Source organism: Bos indicus x Bos taurus, chromosome 1 (assembly GCF_003369695.1).
Source record: "Bos indicus x Bos taurus breed Angus x Brahman F1 hybrid chromosome 1, Bos_hybrid_MaternalHap_v2.0, whole genome shotgun sequence".
Taxonomy (NCBI): domain Eukaryota; kingdom Metazoa; phylum Chordata; class Mammalia; order Artiodactyla; family Bovidae; genus Bos; species Bos indicus x Bos taurus.
In genome coordinates this window covers 95697285-95717762 of record NC_040076.1, presented here as the reverse complement: position 1 = coordinate 95717762, position 20478 = coordinate 95697285, and the positions used below count along the sequence as shown (strand labels likewise).

The 20478-nt window shown below is 42.6% G+C and overlaps 1 protein-coding gene across 10 annotated transcripts in view; it reads right to left on the bottom strand.

Annotated features, from left to right (window-relative positions):
* TNIK (TRAF2 and NCK interacting kinase) overlaps positions 1–20478 on the bottom strand; it is a 407656-nt gene that overhangs the window by 173447 nt on the left and 213731 nt on the right. For all 10 annotated transcript variants that reach the window (XM_027541165.1, XM_027541136.1, XM_027541146.1 and 7 more), the window contains exon 3: positions 2151–2207. In XM_027541165.1, the coding sequence (XP_027396966.1) occupies positions 2151–2207 (57 nt within the window). The remainder of the gene's footprint in view (positions 1–2150; positions 2208–20478) is intronic.

The window sequence follows — 20478 nt, the reverse complement described above, 5'->3', positions numbered from 1 at the left end:
GGTGGTCTAGGAATAGTAAATAATTCTTTGAGCATTTTAAAATCTCACAAACAGAACCAGAAAAGTGATATTCAGAGCTCTCAAGTCATACTTTGTGCATCAGTATACAGCTCTGTGCATAACTGTGCACCGAGATTAATGATATCAGTGGAACTCAACTCAGTTCTGCAGACCCACACAACAGAACTTTACAGCATGAATGTCTTGGACTCCATCCACATCTATTAATTGTTCAACTGCCAAGTGTGCTGCACTATGTGGAGATCCTGTTCAATCCAAGGAAAATACAGTAGGACAACTTCAGCAGAATTGCAAAATAAATTCTTACTTGTTTTTTGCTGGGAGCTTTGTGAAAGATTTACACATTTCTAATGGGTTTCTGTGTAGAGACTGATAGTATCTGCTCTTGATTTTGTGTCAGACCCTGCTAATGAAAAACACATTCTCCCTTCACTCCTGACTAATAATAGAACCCAAATAAACTGGGCACATTGGTAGGATGAAAGACTACATTTCCCAGCTTCCCTTGCAGCAAGGTAGCCAAAGCAAGCAGAAGTAAATAGAAATGTTGTGTGTAAGTAGAAAGAATTTCACTGAAGGGGCTGTATTCTGTATCCTCTTCTCCCACCAACTCTCTCCCCACCCTACCCACCTGTTTTTTGCCTGCCAAAGAATGTGATCAATGGAAATCCATTGTGTCATGGAACTTACCTTAAGTGTGGAAGCTATGTGCCAGAATGATGGAACAGAAAGATAAAAACACCCTCCTACTCTGCCACATTGCTGCTACACATTTCTGGGCTGTCGACTCTAAACTCATTTAACGTGTGAGGGTATAACACTTTCATCATGCTTAAGTCTCTGTTAATTTTAACTTTTTTTTGCAAGTGGCAGAAACTAAACCTTATTAATATAATCTATATGCATTTTTCTTATTCAGTAAAGGCCAGGTGAATTAATAAACTAATTGGGATAAATACTTGAGAAGGTTTGCAAGCTCTAAAATTTGAATAACACATATAAGCATATAAAAGGAAGGAGTACTTTAAGTGGTTCTAAACATATGGAAACAAAATTTTTCACTTGTTGAAATGCATATAATTTTAAAACTGCATATAACATAAAGAGGAATTCAGATTAAAAAATAACTAAGGAAAGGAAGTCAGTACAATGTATAGTATAAATGAAAATTACTGTAATTAGTATCACGGTTAATAGCATAGCATATAATGTATACTTATCAAAGGTGACAACCGGAACCAAAGAGGATATGGCTCGAAGTCTGACTTATGGACCAACTGTGTGTATTTCTTATTTGTATAGTAGTTCTTGATATCTTTGTGTGACTTATTTATTCCACATCTCTTTACACTAAGTAATCCACTTCTGGGACAAATGGAAGACTGTGGTCTTTTAGCTTTTATGTACAGCTGACAGACAACTTTAGAAAAATTCCCAGGACAACAGAAAATCATTGACATGCTTTTGATGTCCAGTGAGACTTTCAAGTCTGATATTTGCTCTGTACTCTAGAAAAGGCATCAAAATATTTTAAATAGGCCTAGCAAAAGGGATTGAAAGCATAAGATTGTATTTAAAATAAAGTCTACTTCTTAGATTGCTTTTGATTATCTAGGCAGAAATTTTATTTCAGTGTTGCTCAATAATAACAAGTATTTGTGTGTATGGTGAATATTTGGTCCATAATATTTTGGAGAAGAAAATATTCATGTTATACATCCTACTAGGATTTTAGAGCCATCCAAACTCATGCCTGTTCCAGCGTTAGGTGGACTTTGGGGAAAACTGTTAAGACCCACCTCTTCAGCGTAATCTCAGTATTATTCTCTTAATACCTTCAAATCCTTGTTTTGTCTTCATATGCAAATGTCCTCAGTTGTGTTTATGTAAATTATTGGCCCAGGCTGTTCTTCTTACTTACTTAAGGCAGTGTGTAGGTATCTAATTAGAATGATTTACCCATGGTCATCTCAGTTAATTGCTGAATACTCTTTATGTTAAGCAAATGTGGAAAAGATCTTAGATGTCTAAAAAAGATTCTATTTCCAAAAAATGATTTTTCTCTATCACTAACTTCTTATGACAAATATATAAAACAACTTCGAGATGGCAAGATAAAGATACATTACCCCTGTGACATCCATAACCTTGATGGCTGCCAGCTGGCCCGTTTTGACATGACGACCCTGTAAAAAATTTTTTAAACAATTCAGTTCTGATAAGCAATATTAGCATTAGGCTTCAACTGTAATGAACAATTATGTGGATCAGTGTTATAGAGTGCCAATGGGGACAGACAGACAGACAAATAGACATATAGAGAAATCTTAAATGCTTTGTAGATCAACCTCTATTTAATGTTTATTTTGTAACACATGTCCATCACTTTGTCTTTTGAGTTTGTTTTAGCAGCTTTTGTCAAGTTTAATAAAAGAGAAAATGTCAAATAATGAGGTTCTACCTCCTCTCCAAGGTGTTAGGGGCTTGAGTTGGAGGAGGGGTGTATGTGGAATATCTGGGTGGAGCAGACGCAAGCAGCTAGTTTCCTTGATTATTAAAATCTCTTGTATTGTGACAGTCTCAAATGGATATGACTCTGCTGGAGTTCACTTGAGACTGCTATTTTATCTTCATCTTAAAAGGGGACCTAAAGGAAAATAGAAACCAATCAATCTGAATTTGTGATCAAAGAGACACTACTGAGCCCAAGGAACTGCTTCCCCAGAGTGGGTATCTCTGGCCTTTTTAACTACAGGAAGCATCAAGCACTTGGAATGGGAAGAGAACAGGGTGTGGAGAGGAGGATATCCTCAAAGAGAAGCTTTATCTGTATAAGAAACATAAAGTCTATATCTGACTCTCAGACAAGAGCAAAGATGGTCAGTCTCATTATTTCTAAATGCATTCTTTATGTGGCTTTTAAAATACATTTTACCTGCCACCGCTATCAGGCAGTATAATATACCTTCCAAGGCAAATCCCTTTCACCTGAGGCAAATCCCTTTCACCTTCTAGGTCTCAATTTCCTCATCTGAAAAATGGAAATAATGACAGTACCTAACTCATAGCATTGCAAGGAGGATTAAATGAGACAGTAGTTGTTAAGTGCTTGACGGTGCCTGGCACAGAAGAGCTGTGAGAAGATGCTGGCTGTAGATGTTTATGGCCCTGTCTTGTGATTCCTTTTAAGAGCTGTCCTCCCTTTTAAGTTATACGTTTCATGGAGGAAAGCGTGTGCCTCATCACTGTAGTCCTAGTGTCTGGAGTAGTGGGTGCCCAGCCGATAGATAGGGTGGCATGTTTCTGGATGAGCAGCAGTAGTTAGTGAGGGCACCTCCACCGGAGGCTGGAGGCTCAGGCTTGGTGCTGCCTGTCACTTTCCTTCTCATACATCCCAGCTCTGTGTATGCATCTGCCTGATTCTAACAGTGCTTCCTTCACCTTTCAACCGCCATTCTGTTTCCTGTCTTTCCTCCTCATTCAGGAAAAAAGCACAAATAAGACTTTAAATCAGTAATCCAATATGGTCGCTGACGTACTTCAATTTTCAATAAACTGAGGGAGGGAGTTGAAGAGTTACCACTCTAAGAGTCCTGGACCAGAATTCCAGAGGCCTGGTTCTGCCCATGACCAGCTGGTTCATCAGAAGCATGTTATAATCATCCATCTGGGCCCTGGTTTCTCCATCTGTAAATTGCACTCTGTGGCTGGAGATGGGGGGGAAAGGTATCATTCTTAACACCCCAAGGAAATTTAGGAAAATTAGTTGGAAATTTAGTTTTCACAGTGACTGAGTGGAGGAGAATGGTACTGTGCTATTCAGAGGCCAGGGGCCAGCAATACTGACTTTCTGCAGAGCTGGAAGGCAATCTCATACAAAGGAGAAGTAGCAACAGCGCCCTCTGTTGATAAACACTGAATGACCTCCAGGGTTTTCCTGGTCCCAGTAAGTCTGTGATGCTGTAATGGTGACCTTAACAAAGATCAGCTGCTTCTCTGTGGGAATAGAAAGTCTTTAAAGTAAGGGTCATTAAACAATGACTATTTCTCTAATATAGCACTAAAGAAGGGTAGCAGCACTGCAGACAGAGGGTCTGGCTTATCACACAGCTGAAATTTCACCCTGAAATTCTTTTAATGGTGCCATGCAGCCAGGGAAGGGGAATGTTTGGGTATGTCTTGTGGGGACCTCTAAGAAGTGACCCCTGCCTGGCTCACCACTGGTGGGCTCCCACCTGCTCTTACTTTGTAGTCCTTAACAAAAACTCACAGCAGTGGCCACAGGACTGGAAAAGGTCAGTTTTCATTCCAATCCCAAAGAAAGGCAATGCCAAAGAATGCTCAAACTACCACACAATTGCACTCATCTCACACACTAGCAAAGTAATGCTCAAAATTCTCCAAGCCAGGCTTCAACAGTACATGAACCGTGAAATTCCAGATGTTCAAGCTGGATTTAGAAAAGGCAGAGGAACCAGAGATCAAATTGCCAACATCCACTGGATCATAGAAAAAGCAAGAGAGTTCCAGAAAAATATCTATTTCTGCTTTACTGACTATGCCAAAGACTGTGTGGATCACAACAAACTGTGGAAAATTCTTCAAGAGATGGGAATACCAGATCACCTGACCTGTCTCCTGAGAAATCTGTATGCAGGTCAGGAAGCAACAGTTAGAACTGGACATGGAACAACAGACTGGTTTCAAATACGGAAAGGAGTATTTCAAGGCTGTATATTGTCACCCTGCTTATTTAACTTATATGCAGAGTATATTATGAGAAATGCCAGGCTGAATGAAGCTCAAGCTGGAATTAAGATAGCTGGGAGAAATGTCAATAATCTCAGATATGCAGATGTCACCACCCTTATGGCAGAAAGCAAAGAAAAACTATAGAGTCTCTTAATGAAAGTGAAAGAGGAGAGTGAAAAAGTTGGCTTAAAGCTCAACATTCAGAAAACTAAGATCATGACATCTGGTCCCATCACTTTATGGCAAATAGATGGGGAAACAGTGGAAACAGTGAGAGACTTTATTTTTGGGGGCTCCAAAATCACTGCAGATGGTGGCTGCAGCCATGAAATTAAAAGATGCTTGCTCTTTGGAAGAAAAGCTATGACCAACCTAGATAGCATATTAAAAAGCAGAGGTATTACTTTACTAACAAAGGTCCGTCTAGTGAAAGCTATGGTTTTTCCAGTAGTCAGGTATAGATGTGAGAGTTGGACTATAAAAAAAGCTGAGCACTGAAGAATTGATGCTTTTGAACTGTGGTGTTGGAGAAGACTCTTTAGAGTCCCTTGGACTGCAGGGAGATCCAACCAGTCCATCCTAAAGGAAATCAGTCCTGAATATTCATTGGAAGGACTGATGCTGTAACTGAAGCTCCAGTACTTTGGCCACCTGATGCAAAGAACCTACTCATTTGAAAAGACATTGATGCTGGGAAAGATTGAAGGCGGGAGGAGAAGGGAACAACAGAGTATGAGATAGTTGGATGGCATCACCGACACGATGGACATGAGTTTGAGCAGGCTCCAGGAATTGGTGATGGACAGGGAAGCCTGGCGTGCTACAGTCCACGGGGTCACAAAGACATGACTGAGCGAACTGACTGACTGACAATCTAACACTAGAAAAGAAAACTTACTTCTCCTCCATTTAAAATCTCCGTTCCAAGTTAAAATAACTGTTCTGGATGAGTCTGACAGACGACTAAATAATACACCTTGGGGATGGCAGTTTGGGTTTAAATGAGATCCTAGAGGTGGAAAAATTAGCAGTCTCAGTTCAGTGCCAGCATGAGTCCATGCTCTGGAACAGGAAGGCGGCTGAGCTGTCAACCTTTGATGAGGGGGCCACCAAGAAGGCTGCCCAGCACGACTTGCCTTTTACATCACTGGGGAATGCCAAACTAAATTAGGATCCAGATGAAGGCAGGCTTTGAGGGGATGGCTAGGAATCAGCTGACCTATAAGATCACTAGACACCCGAGGCACATCAGTGTTAAGACAGCGTTCAAAGAGGCGACTTCATAAAGTCACAAATAAATTGAATAGGAAAAGCCCTCGAGGGGCCTAATCTAATCCTTCTTTTAGAGATCAGGCCAAAATCTCACAACTAATGAAGACCTAAACCCAGGATGCTTTTTCATCTGTTCCACTTCCGCTTTCCAGCTCCTGAATGGGAAATTTTATCACTAAAATTTAAACATAATTTTTTAAACCAACCTTTTCATATTTTATTTAATTTGAATTAAACATGAGCCATTTGTCCCTGTTTCATGTAGGATTCAATTTTTTTTTTTCTTTTTGAGAGCAGGGAAACAGGGAGGATGTTGTTATTATAAAAATATGTGAAGTGAAAATTCAATACTACTAATTTTAACTTATTCCCAATTACAAGAGAAATTAAAAATATAGACTCTATTTAATTTGGATCTAAAGTACATATTCAGCCAAGGAGTAAAAATTAAATTCTGGGGGAAAAGAAACTTTAAAGGAGACAAAGAGAAAAATTTTTATCCATGAAAATTAGGGGGAAATATCCCATTAAATTGCAATTGCTGAGTCATTTCTTAATGAAAGATGAAGAGTTTTTTTTTCTACTGACATAACCAACAATAACAAAAATAACAGACTAAATCTGGAAAAACAAAATTGGTATTCCATTAGGACCCAAAGCCTCAATCATGTCCTGAAACATAAAAAGCCCTCCGAAAGACAGGAGGGAAAAAAAAAACATCAAATCAAATCAGGGAGAGCAGAGGCCGTGGGGTCACTCAGCTGGCATAAACCTGCGTCCCCCTGAACAGAGTTTCTCTGCCGAGTTTATGATTAACCTCTCTATCCAAAACTTTATTCCCTTTCTAGTTCCACACCTGTTCCCCTTGACATTTACAAGTATCATAGAAAAGGGGGGACTGGAACTGAGCAGGACCCTGTGGGGCCCTCCTGGGTGTAACGTCCCTTCGTGTCTCCCTTATCTGGTTTGTGGAAAAAGACTTTAGTCTCCTTAGGCCTTCCCTGAGTTTCAAAGAGAGTCAAGAAGTTAATGATTCAGACAAGAGTCACTTGGCACCCAGTTCCCTCCCAAAGGGGTACAGATAACAATCGGATGTGTATCTTTGAATTATTCTGCAGAAACTAAGATACCCACCCAGGTAGAGGATTGTGACTACATGCTGACCACAAGCATACAGACCCCAGCCTGGGAGGAACCAGAAGGTTGAGTTCCAGAAACACCACCCTGTTACCTCACCATAAGCCCATCAGAAGAAGGTCCATGAGCTGATCAAGGATACTTATGACCCTCTCCCCTAATACTGTCTTTCAGAACACTTGCTTGAATGCCATTAGGGAGTTTGGTTTTTTTTTAGCATGAACCACCCATTCAACTTGCTTGGTCCCTGCAAGAAATAAAATTTCTTTGGGGAGAAATTTGCTCCAGACTCTCAGCATTTAGGCTTGTTTGGCCTCACTGTGCATCAGGCACGTGAACTTGGACTGGACAATAGGTGGGAGCACTCCATGCAGGTGCTTAGACAGACTTACAAACCCATTCTGCTTCCCCTTCTTTTTATCCTTCTACCTCCCACTTGATGAGTACAGTACCTTCAAGGATTACAGTACCTTCAGCTCTCTAGATCCACAGGTTCCACATTCACATATACATTCAACCCAACTCAAACAGAAAATACTTGGGAAAAAAATTCTGGGACATTCCAAGAAGCAAAACCTGAGTTTATCTGCATGCCAGTTACTATTTACTTTGTATTTATCACTATTTACATAGCATTCACATTATGTTAGGCATTATAAGTAATCTAGAGATTATTTACACTACACCGGAGAATGCGCATAGGTAATATGCAAATACTGTGCTATCTCATGTAAAGGACTTGAGCATCCACAGATTGTGGGACCCAAGCAGGATCCTGGAATCAACACGCAGCCCAATCCCCATCCCATCATAGATATGGAGGGACTACGCTGCCCCTTTACCTACTCCCTAAAATAAATACAAGAGGAAAACAATGGTTGTGTCCAAAATAGCCATGCAAGCCTGGTCTCTTCTATTGCTGTTATTTTCTAAGGAACAGTAAGATGGCTTAAAACTGCTGGCTCGAGGCAAGCCTGGAAGAGACTCCTTTCATTTCTAGGTCACTGAAATACATTTGTTTCTACACAGCACAGGAGAAAATCAGGGCTGAGAAAAATGCAGAAATTCTGCCCACCATCTCCATTCCTTCTTGTCCAAGGACTCACACAGGTAGAGTGCTTTTAGTTCTTTGTGCTTAGCTTAGATTTGATCTTGCCTTTATTGAGGAAGACTTCAAGTTCCTAATTTCAAGCAAGTGCCCTTACCTTTGTGTTTTCACAACATCCTACTCTAACCTACCAATTGTAATCCAATACTGTAATTTTCAAAATGTGCACCCTAAGAACCATGAAAATAAATCTAATGAAATAGAAAAAAACAAAACAAAGCAAAATGCAGTGTAGAGCATGTAGTAATGGTAGCTGTTGTTTCACAGATTAAATGTTACGGTTACACTGATCACCTGTCTATCAATGATATTGTAAAACACAACCCAGATTCTCCTTTCAAGACTGAAGTAGCTGACAGCTCTCAGTCAAGGCCCTCTTGGAACTGCCAGAAGCCCAAGGTCATGCTCCCTCCTGGAGACAGCCAACTCCAGTGGCTGGCTGATACAGAAGTATAAAGGCTCAGGCCTTTAGTTTTAAAGTTGGACAATTCTGTAGAGCCTGCTTGGCTCCTGATCTCTCCTTGAGATGGCTGAGGTTTGTCTTGAGACGTGCATGCATGCTAGGTTGCTTTGGTTGTGTCCAGCTCTTTGTAACCTTATGAACCTGCCCGCCAGGCTCCTCTGTCCATGGGATTCTCCAGGCAAGAATCCTGGAGTGGGTTGCCATTCCCTCCTCCAGGGCATTGCAGTTAAACTCCTTCCTCTGCACAATACTGTGCATGCTGCTCAGTCACTCAGTCAACTGACCAAGTCACTCAGTCACTCAGTGTCCAACTCTTTGTGACTCCATGGACTATAGCCTTCCAGGCTCCTCTGTCCATGGGATTTTCCCAGCAAGAATACCAGAGTGGGTTGCCATTTCTTCCTTCAAGGGATCTTTCCGATCCAAGGATTGAACCCATGTCTCCTAAGTCTCCAGCATTGCAGGTAGAGTCTTTTAACATTTTGCACAATGCCAGTTTTTTTCCCCCCTACAGGTGTAGATCCTAAGAACACTCTCCAGTAAAATTCCTACATACATATACCTCCATCTCAGGATCTGTTCCCTGGGAAACTCTATCTAAGACAATTGGTACCAGGAATGGCCTGAGGAGACAAGCTCTCAGAGTAGCTGTCAATAAGACTCCCATCACTGGTGGCAGGTGGCTCACTGATAGTCCCTGGCACATGGCAGCAGCGTCGCTGTCAACACTGTCACTAGTGGGGAATTGGAGAAGGTTACAGGTGCCAGGGAACACAACAGACAGCCCAATATTTCAGACTTCTGAGAGGTCCTTAGGAAACAGTAGTTTAAAAAAGTAGAATCAGATGGCTTTTGCAGAGAGTCACTGATGTACTAGAGAAAGACAGTGAAGACAGTGAAAACCATAGGTGACTGATCATCAACTGAAGGCAACGTGTGAAAATCATAAGGTAGGTCAGATGAAGTTCTGAGGTCTGTGCAATATTTTTAATCAAGATGGGAATATCCCTTCTGAAGATGCAGAGGGCTCAGGGATGAGGGGTTTCAAGCATCCAAGTGCATCAACTTGAATGTTTCTATTCCAAGTTTCAGAGCTCATTTCTTCTTAATCAGGCTTGAACTGATGATTCAACTTTTGTTTTACTCTAATAATTCCTGATGGAGCAGGCAATGGCACCCCACTCCAGTAGTCTTGCCTGGAAAATCCCATGGATGGAGGAGCCTGGTAGGCTGCAGTCCATGGGGTTTCGAAGAGTCGGACACGACTGAGCGACTTCGCTTTCACTTTTCACTTTCATGCACTGGAGAAGGAAATGGCAACCCACTCCAGTGTTCTTGCCTGGAGAATCCCAGGGACAGGGGAGCCTGGTAGCTGCCGTCTATGGGGTCACACAGAGTCGGACACGACTGAAGTGACTTAGCATAGCATAGCAATAATTCCTGAATCTGGTCCCCAGCTGTTGATCCTGACAGCACTTCCCAAAACACTTCCTACAAGCAATATCTGTCCTCAGAATTTGTTTCCTCGGGAACTCAACCAAAGTATCTATCTCTCTCTCTATCTACTTACCTACCTACCTACTTACCTATCTGTATTCTCAATATTAATGCAACATAATAATTTTTACTCAATCTGGGGTGAAAGATTTTAGAAAAACTCTGACCTAAAGAGTGAATAGAATAAACTAGGGACTTCATTCAAGCATTGGGAGTTATATTCCAGATAACAAGAACAGCATGTTCAAAGGTCCTGTGGTGTAGCGATTTGACCATTCAAGTAACTGATGGCAGGCCAGTATGACTGAAGTAGACAGTGTATGTCCAATGAGTACATACAGGGTCTCACAGGCCACTTCAAGAAGTTTTACCTTCAACCTAAGACTGATGGGCAGTCACTTTAGGGTTTGAAGCAAGGTTGTAGGGTCATCAAGTTTGCCTTTTGAAAAAAAAAATTCTCTGGAGGCAGGGCAGGGAACAGGGGAAACTAGAAAAGATGATGGAACAGTAACAGCATTGCTTAGCATTTCATTTGCAAGATAATGGCAACTTGAACTAGGATGGAAGTAATGGAGAAGATGAGAGGTAGAGAGAGTCCAGAGATATTCAGGAGGTCAAATCAACAAGATTTGAGAACGGATGGGATATATATTCACCCCCATGTTTTCCAGAGTGTTTGACATAGCAGGGATTCAGTAAACATTTGCAAAATGACAGACTGAATGAAGTAGTGACATCTGAGGGTTGTATTCAGGTTCTTGGGCAATACTATCCACATGACCATATCAGTTTCTTCCATTCCCCACTCCCGAGCCCTACGTCAACACACACACACACATTTTAATCCAGTAACAAAGTGTATAGGAGCAGATGAGGCAGGGTTGTGAGCAGGAATTACAACCATTTCACCTATAAATAAATTAGAAGATGGTTTTAGTGGATGAAGTTCCTTTAAACTCTGTAGAGAGGCCAATTTACTCCCCCTCTGCTGAGATCACAGAGAAACTAGAAATTGGTTTTAGCTTTCCCTCTGAGAGTGAAGATGAACACCGATTTTCCACTCACAATTAAGATTAAAGCATAGTTAAGATACCTATCTGAACATCTTCAGGAATGCAACCCTTCTTTGATACATGTCTTGAGGCAAAAAGGTAGATAAGACAAGTTTATGAAAAGACTTTGTAAATCCTTATGATCAAGCAACAAGAATGTTCACAGAATATGCTTGGCACGATGTCTGCTCCGATGGTTTCCCCAGGTTATTGGGGCCTCTGTTTATCCTTGGTCTGCACATGCCATTCATCTGAGACTTAAAAATTCCTCCTGACCACATAAGCAGAGCCCTCATTGCTCCCAGACTGTGACAAAGATGAAGCAAGGTAGCGATACAGGACAGTTCCCAAGCAACAGTTCTCTATCTCAACACCACTCACTGTGAATTCCTTTGCTTGGCACCTCCAAGAAGCAGAAAATGGATTGTTTTCAAGATTGTTCAGGGCTGGGCCAACTGAGAATTGAGGCTTGCTCACAGAAACAGGGCAGGGAAGAAAAGCCCGTGTCTCATTTTTCTTTTTAGAAACTAGCATTCCTGTCTTCATGGCTGCCAGTTTGGCTTAGTTTATAAAAATCAAAATGGATGATTAAAGGGAAAAAAAACCAAATAGCTACAATTTTTAGCAGACAATAGTTAATATATGCAGGTTCCATGGCAGGAAGCCTGATGCCTGTACCCAGGAAAGGCGTGCACAGCTGAAGCGACAGCAGTGAGGAGCAGACAGGCTGTGGGGTGATGAGAGCTCAAAAAAGGAGCAGAACCAGTCTCTTGGCCATGGCCTTAAGCCAAGAACACATTGCCCAATAACCTCCTCGCTCAACCCTTCAAATGAGCACAAAACAGAAGATCTTACTGGCTCTCATCTGATTTATGCCACCGAATTACCACAGTCTTTTGTGGCTTCTGTACATTAATTTCTGGGAGGACTAAGCCCCCTAGACGTGAAGGATCAAAGGCAGGGGATAGAACATCTGCATGCAGCCAGCTCCCCAGCCCCCCAATATTCTACTGCTCCCCATTCACCATGACAGCCTTCCTTGTCCTCCAAGTCAGGGTGGTACATGGGGATACGTGTGGCATTTAAAAGCTCTGGTTCCTGGACACCAGTACAGAATGAAGTTTATACCCAACCTCAGTAAAGGCCTGCCAGGTGGCTCAGTGGTAAAGAACCTGCCTGCCAATGGAGGAGATGCAAGAGAAGCCGGTTTGATCCCTAGTTCAGGGAGAGCCCCTGGAGTAGGAAACGGCAACCCATTCCGACATTCTTGTCTGGAAAATTCTCTGGACATAGGAGCCTGGCAGGCTACAGTCTATGGAGTCACAAAGAATCATGCACGACTGAGTGCACATGCACTAGCATTCAGTAAGAGGAGAAAACAACCTTCTGACAAAATCTTCCAGAAGCTAAAAGCATTCAACTTAAGCAGTCTTCTGACAATTTCTGTCGTGAAAATGTTCATTAACTAAACGTTCTCAATTTTTTAAAAGTCAAAGCAAAAACCCTATCTTGGCTCTCAATGGTTATTTTTGGTTTTTATTGGGGTGGCCAAGTGAGATTTCTGTACTCTATGAAATCTGAGAGTCAGGCACAGGTGTTGTAAAATACATGTGCATAGTATGGTAGAAAGGTCAGGAATCCCCTTAAGATACAAAGATGGGCTGTTCTTGATACAGTCTGTAAAAAGTTAAATGTAATCATATATATCGCTCTTAATAACTTACACCAAATAATCCATGTGAACTGTATAGAAGCCAATTTCTCTTTCCTCTTTAGTCTGTAATGCCATGGGCCCTTCAGTCCTCCAGGCACATGGCTACTGCATGCTAGGAAACTCCTCAGGACTCTGCCTTATATCCATTTAATTCTCTGACATTGTCAAGGACAGAATTTTGCAAAGAGTAGGTGCTAAATCATGCTGGGAAACAGGAAGTTTCCAGGCCTAGTAGACCTTATACGCTGCCCCCAATCATGGTGAAAAGTGAGACTCCAGTGACCCATCATGGCTGAATCTGCGGGGCGCTTGATAGAACTGGGGGAAATGCCTACTCAGGAGGGGCAGAAACCTTTTTTCTTAAGAAAAGAGATTGTAACTATGGCTCATGGCGTGGAAACTGTAAAGACTCACTGGAAAAGACCCTGATGCTGAGAAAGATTAAGGTCAAGAGGAGAAAGGGGGCAACAGAGGGTGAGATGGTTGGATGGCATTAGACTCAATGGACATGAGTTTGAGCAAACTCAGGGAGATAGTCAAGGACAAGGAAGCCTGGTGGGCCGCAGTCCATGGGGTCACAAAGAGTCAGACAGGACTGAGCGACTTAACAACAATAACAATAGGACCTGGAGGAAGAAGCCACACAGCCCGATGTGAATGTTTTGCTCAAGAAGGTTTTGTGTGTGTTCTTTCAACACTCACACTGGGTCACAGAGTAACCTGGAGACCGGAGAAGACCTTAGCATTGTGTGTTTCAAATTCTCAGTTTACCTGAGGAAGAAAGTCAGGCAGAGGAAGATACGACCAGAGAAAATCAAGGCCCTGATGCTGCCCAGCTTCAGTTCCTCCATCTCTGCCACCCCTTTTCCTGAAAGAATACTAACCCCCAGGCAGGCAGGCACGCTCTTGGTGAAGGGCAGCCTATTTTTTTAGATTTCCAATCAATAGCTCCTTCTCTAGGGACTATTTCACAGGCAACTCTTGTCTTCCCCTGAGGACCTCGGGCAGACCCTGTGCTGGCTTCATCCCACCTCCCAGCTGCAGATTAAGAAGATATATTATGTTGGCCCTCCAGGCCTTGCAAAGGTTTGTCAATTACAGCCTGAAACCGGCCGGGTGGTCAGATTTACGACCACCTGGTCAGGAGTGGGCGGGGCTGGCTTTGTATCATGAGGCACCACAGGCGCTGGGGCAGAGATTAATCATAAAAAGACAGCGCTGCATTTCATTTCACCTAATTTATGGCTTTCATAGGAAGCCAGTCCACCCACAGCACCGTCTGGGTCACTTAATAACAGAATGTCTTCGGCAGCAGCAAGAGCGGGTTTCGAAGCTCAGAAGTGTGCGGAAACAGAAAGGACCGCACCCCAAGTAGAGAGAAAAACAATGCCAAGGACCACAGTGTTCCCAGCCATCATTCATGCGGCGGCAGGAACACAAATAGGGACCCATTTGACTTTTTATCAGGGCTGCTGATGAATAAACCCTCTCCCACAGTGTCCTCAAACCTCCAGAAGTTTTAATTAAAACAAAAAAAGTGTCAGCAAGAGAAGCACTGGAATGTAATTAGGGCCCACCAAATCTAAAATAATATGGGAGAAAAAAGACTAGTAATGAAAGGGAAGCTTTCATGTTCTTACTGAATCCCTGCTCTGTTGGTGACACAAAAATCAATTTCAATAGGCTTTAGTTGTATCTGAGCAGGAACACAGGCGACAGATGAAATTTACTGGGCAATTTACTGGAGTCATAAAGATTTCCATGAAAGAGAGGCTGCAGTGAGTGCTCTCAACCAAATGCCTCCTCTGTAAGAACCCTGCAAGTATGTGTGTGTGCCTGTGCATATATGGATATAGATGGGGGTGGGGATTTTGAATAGTTACATATCCTTCAACCTAAAATTGAAAAAGACACCCCCCCCCCTTTATCTCACAGCCTTTAAGGGGCAATTTTAGCTCCACCCCAGGTGATACCTGGCTTCCCAGGTGAATCAGTGGTAAAGAATTCACCTGCCAGTGGAGGAGACTCAGGAGAGGTGGGTTCAATCTCTGGGTGGGGAAGATCCCCGGAGGAGGAAATGGCAATCCACTCCAGTATTCCTGCCTGGAGGATCCCATGAACAGAGGACCCTGGCAGGCTACAGTCCATAGCGTCTCAAGGAGTCAGATGTGACTGAGCACTGGTGATGTTGAGGGATACCTGGAAACATTTTTTGCTTGTCATCACAGCTCACTGCTGCCACTGATATCTAGTGGGTAGAGGCCAGTTCAGTACAGTTCAGTCACTCAGTCGTGTCCGACTCTTTGAGACTCCGTGAATCGCAGCACGCCAGGCCTCCCTGTCCATCACCAACTCCCGGAGTTCACTCAGACTCACGTTCATCGAGTCAGTGATGCCATCCTGCCATCTCATCCTCTGTCGGCCCCTTCTCCTCCTGCCCCCAATCCCTCCCAGTATCAGAGTCTTTTCCAATGAGTCAACTCTTCGCATGAGGTGGCCAAAGTACTGGAGTTTCAGCTTCTGCATCATTCCTTCCAAAGAAATCCCAGGGCTGATCTCCTTCAGAATGGACTGGTTGGATCTCCTTGCTGTCCAAGGCACCCTCAAGAGTCTTCTCCAATACCACAGTTCAAACGCATCAACTCTTCGGCACTCAGCTTTCTTCACAGTCCAACTCTCACATCCATACATGACCACAGGAAAAACCATAGCCTTGACTAGACAGACCTTTGTTGGTAAAGTAATGTCTCTGCTTTTGAATATGCTATCTAGGTTGGTCATAACTTTCCTTCCAAGGAGTAAGCGTCTTTCAATTTCATGGCTGCAATCACCATCTGCAGTGATTTTGGAGCCCCAAAAAATAAAGTCTGACACTGTTTCCCCATCTATTTCCCATGAAGTGATGGGACCGGATGCCATGATTTTCGTTTTCTGAATGTTGAGCTTTAAGCCACCTTTTTCACTCTCCACTTTCACCTTCATCAAGAGGCTTTTTAGTTCCTCTTCACTTTCTGCCATAAGGGTGGTGTCATCTGCATATCTGAGGTTATTGATATTTCTCCCGGCAATCTTGATTCTAGCTTGTGTTTCTTCCAGCCCAGCGTTTCTCATGATGTACTCTGCATAGAAGTTAAATAAACAGGGTGACAATATACAGCCCTGACGTACTCCTTTTCCTATTTGGAACCAGCCTGTTGTTCCATGTCCAGTTCTAACTGTTGCTTCCTGACCTGCATACAGATTTCTCAGGAGACAGGTGAGGTGATCTGGTATTCCCATCTCTTGAAGAATTTTCCACAGTTTATTGTGATCCACATAGTCAAAGGCTTTAGCATAGTCAATAAAGCAGAAATAGATGTTTTTCTGGAACTCTCTTGCTTTTTCGATGATCCAGTGGATGTTGGCAATTTGATCTCTAGTTCCTCTGCCTTTTCTAAAACCAGCTTGAACATCTGGAAGTTCCCGGTTCACGTGTTGCTGAAGCCTGGCTTGGAGAATTTTGAACATTACTTTACTAGCGTGTGAGATGACTGCAATTGTGTGGTAGTTTGAGCATTCTTTAGCATTGCCTTTCTTTGGGATTGGAATGAAAACTGATCTTTTCCAGTCCTGTGACCACTGCTGAGTTTTCCAAATTTGCTGGCATATTGAGTGCAGCACTTTCACAGCATCATCTTTCAGGATTTGAAATAGCTCAACTGGAATTCCATCACCTCCACTAGCTTTGTTCGTAGTGATGCTTTCTAAGGCCCACCTGACTTCACTTTCCAGAGATGGTACCAAATCTTCTACAACTTCCAGGACACTGCCCCCACCCCAACAAATGAGTATTGGACTTCAAATGTTAATCTGGCCAAGGCTGACAAGCCCCAATTTAAAATAATTTCATATTTAATAGGTGCTCAATGAATGCTGAATTCTTGTCAATGTCATAATCCCCCAGAGGCGAAGTTTACAAAGATCCAAAGATAAATAAACTCCTAAAAAGAAAAAAAGATAAGGTCATGCCTTCTGGGATCTCCAGTGCAGGTGGAGAGCAGATGGAGGTGTCATTGTTCTTTCTTTGCTTAGCAGTATTTACAAATGAGGGGCTTGTTCTCAAATTCCAACATGCATGGCCTTTTATAGGCACTTCCCTGGCGGTCCAGTGGTTAGTACTCCGCACTCTCACTGCCCAGGGCATGGGTTTGATCCTTGCTTCCCACATGCTGCATGGCACAGCCAAAAATTAAAAAAAAAAGTAAAATAAAATGATGGAGCATTTGTATGAACAAGGTTCTCCTCTTATCAACATCTACGGCCTTTTAGAACACAGGTAATACCAAAAGCCTGTGAGATCACTCTCCATCTGGCTTTTGTGTGTTGTTAGGAGGCCAATTCCAAAATCTTCACTCTCTCCCAGTGAAGCAGCATATTCTATATTTTAAAAAATGGATAAAGTAGTATTGGGGCTAAAGAGAATGTGGTTTATATTTGGACACAGAAATATAATTTTTGCTAATTATAATTTCGGAAAGAATATCCTATTTTAATTTGTCAGCCACTCTTCTCAATTCTTCACAGTGTGTGTGTTCTTCTCCCCTTCTCAAATGTTTATAGTTTTTAACTGCTGGCAGCTCAATTCAGGAATACCGTATTTTGTTTGATTAAAACATAAATCATGGTGAAACTTCCTTTATATTTTATAAAGGTCAACTATGTAACAAGAAAGATGTTTGCCTTTACCCAACTTAAGTTCTTCAAATCTTGCCATTGTTGTGATTTGTTTCTAAGAAAGAAGGCAAGGAGGATCCATCTTTTCTTTAAAAAAAAAAAAAAAAGAATAAGATGAGCAACATTATTCTACATTAATGACACCATTCACCCATTTTAGGCAACTGATTAAAGAGCTCAAGTTTCTTGAAAATGGCCAAAGAAAGACATCCCAAATACAGATCTGGCACAGTTTATACAATGATTATGTCACAGTCATGGTTCCACCTGCAACAGCAGAGGACCCAGATCTCTGCAAAGGCTGAAAACCTCTCTCCTGCCAAGGGAGGTCGTCTGTGTCAGCAGACTGCATGAGCAACTATGCTTTCCAAGCAAAGGCTGCAAATCGTTCTTTGGGTGGGAGGGCGAGAGGACAAAAAGGACGTTTGAAAACCGAAAGCCGTTTTATAAATACAGGAGGGCTCGTACATATTTATAATCTTTCAAAGTGGTGGTGACCATGGACTATGGCAATTTGTCAGCAAACACATCCATCCCTGGGAAGTGAGCTGCTGGAAGTAATGGCTCAAGAGCCTCTCCGAAGCTTCCACCCTCCCTCCAGAACATTAACGCTGGGCAAAAGATGACACCCTGGGAAAGAAAGAGGGGTCTTTTAAGTAAATTTGACGTGCCCCAGGATCTGGGTGGGTAGCTGACTAGTTTATAAGTGCATTTATTCGCAGCTAAATTTAGCTGCAATCCAACTTTGACCTGTCAGGTAGCTTCCTCTCAAGGAGGGTGATGTTTCCCCGACCCCAGTGGAATTGTCTCCCACCACACTTCCATGCCTCCAGCCTAGACTGATTGGTCAGGGACTGTGAGAAGAGCAAGTAGAGCATCTTGCTGGATTTTCAGCCAATCTTCTCTTCTCAAGCAGGCATTTCACCTAGTCCGAGAGAGTCACCAAACTGAGCAGGAGCTTTGGAGGACCTAAGAGATGAAGATGGAAAGTAGGAGAAAAGGCTTTGGAGGAGGCTGAGGAGCCCTTGTATGACTTCCTAGTTATAGAATTACTTTTGGTCAATAGTTGCCTTATCTGTGAATCACATATAAAATTATTTGCTCACTGAAGGGACTTAGCACACACACACATAAACATATGGTATAGGCTCTGGATAAATGATGATGTCTGTGTTGGTCACTCAGTCGTGTCTGACTCTTTGCGACCCTACAGACTGTAGCTCGCCAGGCTCCTCTGTCCGTGGAATTCTCCAGGCAAGAATTCTGGAGTGGGTTGCCATTTCCTTCTCCAGAGGATCTTCCCAACCCAGGGACTGAACCCAGGTCTCCTGCATTGTAAGTGGATTCCTTAGTATCTGAGCCACCAGGGAAGCCGTATGATGGTATTTCAGTGTTTTCAGTGTCACCAAAGATTGTGTTTTGACCTCATCTCCTGCTGTGTGTCTCCCCCAGCCCACGCACATCGCCCTCTCCTCAGCCCTGCCCTTCTGTTCTACTTGCTCATTTCCTTCAGATTTTGACTCAAAAGTCACCTTTCCTCAGGAGTCCTTCCCTAACCATCCAATCTAATGATTCCATTCCACTGTAGCTCTTATTATCTTCCATCCCGGCTTTACTGTCATCAAACAAATGATAAATTTATCTTGTACACTGCGCAGCTCTGACTCTTGAAAGGAGGTGTCTTGAGGGCAGACGCTTCTCTTTGTCATGCTCCTTCTCTCTCTTCAATGACAGATCAGTGCCTGCACTCAATCAATATGGGCTTTAAGAATAAATCTCCAAACTCAGTGGAAACACTTGTCCAGGCAGGTGCCTCTGTTCTCCTTATAAAAAACCACAGCATTTCTTATTCAAGGGCATAACAACTGATAAAACAAGTACTGTCATCAAATGAGGAAACTGAGGTGCAGGGGAGCAAGCTTTTAGCAGGTTGTATTTTCCATTCAGATTGGCCTTGCATATAAGTAAACCAAGCAAGAATGTATTACTCCTTTTTTATTCTGTGTAAAATCCTCCCTAAGGCTAAATAAAGGGCATAGAAGGGAAGTGAAAGTCACTCAGTCGTGTCTGACTCTGCGACCCTATGGACTCTACAGTCCATGGAAATTCTCCAGGCCAGAATGCTGGAGTAGGTAGCCTTTCCCTTTTCCAGGGGATCTTCCCAGCCCAGGGATCGAACCCAGGTCTCCCACATTGCAGGCTGATTCCAGCTGAACCACAAGGGAAGCTCAAATATACTGGAGTGAGTAGCCTATCCCTTCTCCAGTGGATCTTCCCAACCCAGGAATCGAACCGGGGTCTCCTGCATTGCAGGTGGATTCTTTACCGACTGAGCTATCAGGGAAGCCCATAAGGGCATAGAATAGAGCTATAAAATAAAATGCCTGACAATCGGTATATTTTGTCTACAAAGATTTATTTATGTAAATACATAAAATAGTATTTTATTTAAATACTAGCAACATGCATTGAAAAGCTGTATGAGTATGGAAATGTTATACCGTATAGAAGTAGAGGTGACTGCACCTTCAAATTATGTTCCTGCTAGCAACAGCCAATAAATCAATCATGCACCTCACTGGTGCTTTGTGAACCAGTGAGGACACTGGATAACCTTTCCTTGACCACAAATGTGCAAAGACAGCACTAGGATATTCGCCTGAACCATTCAGACCTCAATCAGCTAAGGTCACCTGCACAAAATAAAAATGACGAACTGCCTTTCCTTCCTCCTTTTCCTCATTTCCAT